Source organism: Homarus americanus, unplaced genomic scaffold, assembly GCF_018991925.1.
Source record: "Homarus americanus isolate GMGI-L3 unplaced genomic scaffold, GMGI_Hamer_2.0 scaffold24781, whole genome shotgun sequence".
NCBI lineage: Eukaryota > Metazoa > Arthropoda > Malacostraca > Decapoda > Nephropidae > Homarus > Homarus americanus.
In genome coordinates, this window is record NW_024723430.1 from 432,501 (window position 1) to 438,704 (window position 6,204).

The 6,204-nt window shown below is 41.5% G+C and overlaps 1 protein-coding gene across 1 annotated transcript in view; it reads right to left on the reverse strand.

Annotated features, from left to right (window-relative positions):
* The window catches only part of LOC121863462 (5-oxoprolinase-like), a 63,151-nt gene extending 60,283 nt beyond the window's left edge, over window positions 1-2,868 (reverse strand). Inside the window, exons 1-2 of the mRNA XM_042362138.1 lie at window positions 2,600-2,868; window positions 62-253 (exon numbers count right to left, since the gene is read on the reverse strand). Coding sequence (XP_042218072.1) covers window positions 62-253; window positions 2,600-2,761 — 354 coding nt within the window. The 5' untranslated portion in view covers window positions 2,762-2,868. The remainder of the gene's footprint in view (window positions 1-61; window positions 254-2,599) is intronic.
* Window positions 2,869-6,204: the final 3,336 nt, after the last annotated feature.

The following is a 6,204-nucleotide window of genomic DNA, read 5'->3' on the forward strand; positions in this document are numbered from 1 at the left end:
AATTATACAGAGAAGCCTTTTCTCCAGCTACAAACATGCTCAAACTGACACAGTCACTTACCAAATCAAAAATATTAGGGCGGGCTTGGTTACCAATATGGAGAAGATCTTTGAAGCCCTCAGTTATTGCTAAGGCCATCCTCTCCCCCTTTCGTTCCAAAAGTGCATTTGTGGCAACAGTCGTGCCCATACGTATCCACCCAATATTGTTTGTTTCTAAGAGTGAGGTTCGAGGAATACTTTTTCCAGTCTCCTGAAAAAGAAATTAAAGCATAATGTTAAAAAAGTTAAACACGTACAAATATTACCGATTCTTTTTACCAGATGATATTGTACTTTATCAACTACTGCAGTTAATGTTTGAAGGCTATAAGTATATGTTATGCTACTGGTGCACTAATAGCTGTAGCTGCCTGTTAGAGCCTGGCCGGATAGTCTAGAGGTGGCTTCAAACATCAATGACCTCAGATAAAAACTGGGCAAAAATCTGCAGCATCAAAATTACATACTATATATTGTAGGTCAAAAAGGGAAGAAGAGTCAAGAGAAGGGAAAACTTTTCAAGAAAATTATATTACATGAAAATATCATGCTACTTGGTTCTGTTAGAAGCAAGTGCATGCCCAGTACCTGCCAAGATCATAAGAACGTGAGAATAGAGGAAACTGTAGCAGGCCTATTTGCCCATACTGGGCAGTCCCATTTACACCCATCCCCTATTGCTCATATATCCATCCAACCTATGTTTGAAGCTATCCAGTGCAAACAGTGCATAAAAGAGAGCCAGTACATGACTAGTACTTGCCAACAGTGAGTGACAGAGACGTGACCGATCGCCCAAGCGGCTAACAAGCCGATCAGTGGTGAAGAGGATAAAAGTAAGTAAAGTAAGAGAGAGACACCAAAACAAATATAATGGGGCACCGGTGCCCAGTATACATGTTCTTGTTTTACCCAGCGTCGTAGATTACAGTTTTATCATTATTTCGTTATCATTACCATGCCTAGTACCATTATTGTACAAGTTTTATATCATGCAACCTTACAAATATGCATGAAGAATATTTGGATTTTTTTTTTTTATTAGGCACCCCCCTACATCCTTGTGTAAGGTGAACCACAGAAGCGTTTACAGCGCCCAACATGGAAGCATGCCAAGTTCATGCTTGCCTTATGTCCGATGAGTTAAGGGCGTAGAAGCCTGAAGAGTCAATAGTTTTATGTCTAAGCAAGTTAATGGAAGCTCCAACAACTTGTCCCTGAATACGAAATCGCAACTTTCGATTTACAGCAGGTACCTACTTTGCTGCTAGGTAACAGGGACCAAGGGGACTAGGAAGAGTGTCCAAACAACTTCCGCCGGCCCAGGAATCGAACCCGTGGCATCTTACTTGCGAGGCAAGAGCGGTACCTCTCCACCAGCGCCCCCCAATATTTGAATTGTGCCTCCCAAGTCATTTTTGAGCTGTCTGAAGTTACCCCCAAGTCGAAGAAAATTTTCACATACCTTTAATCGTCACATTTTTAGGTATACAAGATACGGTATTATTGCGTTTACACACCGTTCATTCCTACCACTAATCTATTATCATATTTGAATAAGACGTCTAATTATAAGATAATTTTCATCTATTACATTACCGGTGGAAATATACAATAACAGAGATAGCGTTTCCAAAAAAATTTATATTTTCATCCATTAACCTCCAGCCATTATCGTCTGCCTCTCACCCAACACTGCGTGTCTCTCGCGTCTCCTTCATAAATCATCACGCTCATGTGTTTCCGCACACATCACGTGGCCAATCAAAAGCGTTTTTGCTTTTGGAACCAATTAAAATTAAATTCAAGTTCAGTTCCGACCATGGAAGTCTGCGATGGATGTCACTTAAAGTATATGGAGCTGATTGCGAGTTTTTGGAAAAAATGTAGAAACTGTAGCATTTTTTCGATCGCATGGTGTTCTTCAGTAAAGTGTACTAAGAGCAAGACTGAATGTAAATATCGCAAAGACCAACATATGTGGCGTTGTGTAAGAATCCCAGAATGCAACGACGAACAAGAACCAGGCCAATAAGGTAAGAAATAGGTGATTCCATCATCTGGTGAGTCAGTTAGGTTAGGTTTTTGTTTTTCTAGTGTTTTTTGGTGTATTCTTTAGTCGGTTAGCCACTTTTTTTCGGAAAACGTCAAACAAACAAAAAAACCCGGCTAATTTCCGCCAAAAATGAAGGTCATATTTGGTCTAAACACACACAAATACACTAGAGAAACATATTTTTTACTTGCTAAAAGTGAATGGTGTGACAATGCAAATTTACCCAAGATACATCAAGCAACCCAGATTGTTTCTAATATTTTACCCCACATTTTCCCTCTGAACAAGTATACTGTTGGTAATCTTATCGGTTAAAATACTCAAAAAATATACATTTCCGACATAGACGCTATAGAAGAAAAGTATCTTAGAATTATCTTAACTACTTATTCCAAACTAAAATCCAAAAATTCATTACACAACAGAAACGACAATAATTAATACATTTTATAGGGTCCAATGAACTACCCTAGTTGTTGTTAGTTGTTATAGAGTAGTTACCTCTTGTATAACCCGTCGTATGCCCTCAGTGGGAGCATCCTCATAGTTGTTGGGGTCGACGGATAGTAACTTCAAGACTCTCACTGATCCTCCAGGACAACGAGCATACACATCAGTGAATGTACCTCCACGATCTATGGCGAAACAGAATTTGTCTTCCATCGCTATAAATTTATGTTACTTCTTTTTAATGTTGGATAATGAGCTAAAACTGTGAGTCCCAGAGCACAGTAGAGTACCGGTACAGCTTCTGGGGGTTGGTTACCTAACAGCTGAGCTTCTCTTTATTTCAGTATTGTGTATTAGTGATTTTTTAATATATTGAACATTAATTTACAAACAGAAAGGAAATATATGCTATATATATCAGTAAATTGTATAAAATGTCTACATTTTTATTTATATATACTAAATTGGATATAATCAGATTTATCTCTTTAACATCACCAGGATAAAGAATAGTTTATATTGCTCTCCGGATTACTTTTATTTTTACTTTTACTTTTATCCTCTTCACCACTGATCGGCTCGTTAGCCGCTTGGGCGATCGGCCAGGTCTCTGTTACACACTGTTGGCAAGTACTGGGCATGCACCGGCTCCTGAATGTACCTGAACCCGCTCCAGTCTTGGTCAAGACTGGTCTTGAAAGAGCTCACACTCGGTGCCGTCACAACACTCTCTGGTAGATTGTTCCAAGAGTTTACAACTCTCACTCCAAAAAAGTTTGCCCTCACAGTTTTCTGGACTTGCGGCTTCTTCAATCTTGAGCTGTGACCCCTTGTGTGGCGAGCGTCCGCCAGCTCCAAGTAAGGACACTCAACTGAGTAGTGCCCCCTGAGATGCTTATACACCTCAACTAGGTCCCCCTTGCCCGTCTGTAGTATAAGCTAGGCAAGTTCAGGCGCTCCAATCTCTCAGGGTAGCTGAGGTGCCGAAGTGCAGGCACCAGTCTGGTGGCCCTCCTTTGAACATTTTCAACCAACTGACAGTCCCTAGCATATCTCGGGGACCTGATGGGGTGACAGTACTCTAGATGGGGAAGCACTTCACTCCTGAAGATCGTTACGAGGGACGGACCGTCTAGATATCTGAACGACCTTCTTATAAGACCCAATAATTTATTTGCCTGATTTACCTTCTTCTCACAATGGCCCGAGAACTTCAGCTCATTGTCAACATACACACCTAGGTCCTTCTCACACACAGTCTCAACTAGTGCATTTTCTTCATCCCGTTGGGACATATGATACGCCTCCTTACCGTTGGTACGCCCCAGGTGCATCCTCTTACACTTCGTGACATTGAATCTCAGCAGCCATTTCTTCGACCATTCCTGGAGCCCACAGAGGTCCTTCTGCAGCTCTTCACAGTCCGCTTGGTTCTTAATTTCCCGAAATAACTTGCCATCATCGGCAAACATTTGTATTGAGGAGTGTACAACGTCAGGCATGTCATTTATGAAACAAACAAACAACAGCGGGCCCAATACACTGCCCTGTGGTACCCCACTTGTTACAGGTACAGATGACGATTTCGTGCCATTAATCACCACACACTGCTTGCGGTCATGTAGAAAGTCTTCTATCCACGCTTGGACATTTCCCCGAATTCCGTATCCTTCCAGTTTGATTTTTAGCCTTTCGTGGGGTACACTGTCGAAAGCCTTGGCAAAATCTAGGTAAATATTGTCGATATTACCCCCCCGTTCCAGAATATGGGTCCAAATATCCAATACCTTGAGCAATTGTGTTAAGCAAGAGCGCCCCGGCATAAAACAGTGTTGGCAATCTTTTACAAGGTTGTTTCGTAGTAGATGTTCCATCGCGGCATCTCTGATAATACTCTCAAGTACTTTACATATTATGCTGGTCAGGCTCACCGGTCTATAGTTGTTCGTGGAGTGACTATCGCCCTTCTTGAAGATAGGACTCACATAAGCCACTTTCCATTCACTGGGGACCATTTGTTCATCCAGGCATTTACAAAACAGGATCTTCAGGGGCTCTGCAAGCTCGTTGCACAGCTCTCTTAGCAATCTAGGATGCACCATGTCAGGTCCGGGACTCTTATGGACCTTTAGCCTGGTGAAGAGGATAAAAGTAAAAAGGTAATTAAAAGTGATCAAGTCCCAGGTTGCTGATCTGACTTTCTGCCTCATTTACACACAATTGCAGGGTCTCAATTGTTTCTCTTACTATTGACAAAACATCATACCTATTTTATACCATTTGTCACTCTTTTATTTTATTTTTGTATTTATTATTTATTTATTTATTTATTTATTTATTATTATTATTATTATTATTATTATTATTATTATTATTATTATTATTATTATTATTATTATTATTATTATTATTATTATTATTATTATTATTATTATTATTATTATCATTATTTTTATTATTATTATTATTATTATTATTATTATTATTATTATTATTATTATTATTATTATTATTATTATTATTATTATTATTACATTTTCGCCCCCGAGGCCCCGATGTGGGTCAGTGACCTGTGCCCGGGTGAACTAATCTCAATAAAAAAAAGGACTTTTTTGTGGTCATTATGACTCCAAAGCTATAATAATAAGCAAAGTTATCCAACTGCATGTATTTTTTGAGTTCCAATTTGGAAATAAACAACGTACGAAGCTTTATGAACACAAGTCTGGTTTAGCTATACAGAAGAGCCCAGCCCAGACGGCAGCACATCTGGTCTGAAGGCGAAAGGTTAAGAACAAGGGAGGGGGGGATACTGGTATATTATCCTTGGGGTGGGGGGCATGTTGTGAGTGGTTCTGACAGTGGTGCTGGAATGTACACGTTAATGGACACACACACACACACACACACACACACACACACACACACACACACACACACACATCCTTGACCACCGTAGGGTCGAGATCTATTCAGGCGCTGCTCCTGCTGAGCAGCTGCCCCCCCTTGGCCAATGTTCGGCCCATTCCCAAGTCCCTCTTCCCGACCCATCCTCACCACTGAGATATCAACATAATCAAAAGTGACAATTTCGTTTCGGAAAGAAGTGGGACCAGTGTTGAACATTGATGCACAGTGCTTAAGCCAGTGAGTTCAGCACTAGACAGTACCAGTGAGAGCCGTGACCCACCAGTGGGATAGACACCCCTGGGAACTGACCGCAGTCTTCTGACCAGGAGGTGCTAATGAGTCCACCGTGGGAACAACAGAGGGCCGGCCGGCTATGTTCCTGACTACGAGATAACACAACACCACCCAGCAGGGCGAGGTACTATAACACCACCCCACACCACCCGGTGTCCCCATGACCACGTGAGGTGCCTTCATATCAACACCCGAGGACGAGTTACTGCACCACGTAAACACCACACCACCCAGTGTCTCCATGACCACGTGAGGTCCTTCATATCAACACCCGAGGACGAGTTACTACACCACGTGAACACCACACCACCTGGTGTCTCCATGACCAGCCCAGGCCCGGGCCATCAACTGTAAACTATAATAATTTGTATGTTCAATCATTGTTCCTTCTCCTTTCAGTAATGAAAGCTTTTCTTAAACGACCCACCCACCCAGCCTTTGGGCTGCCGACT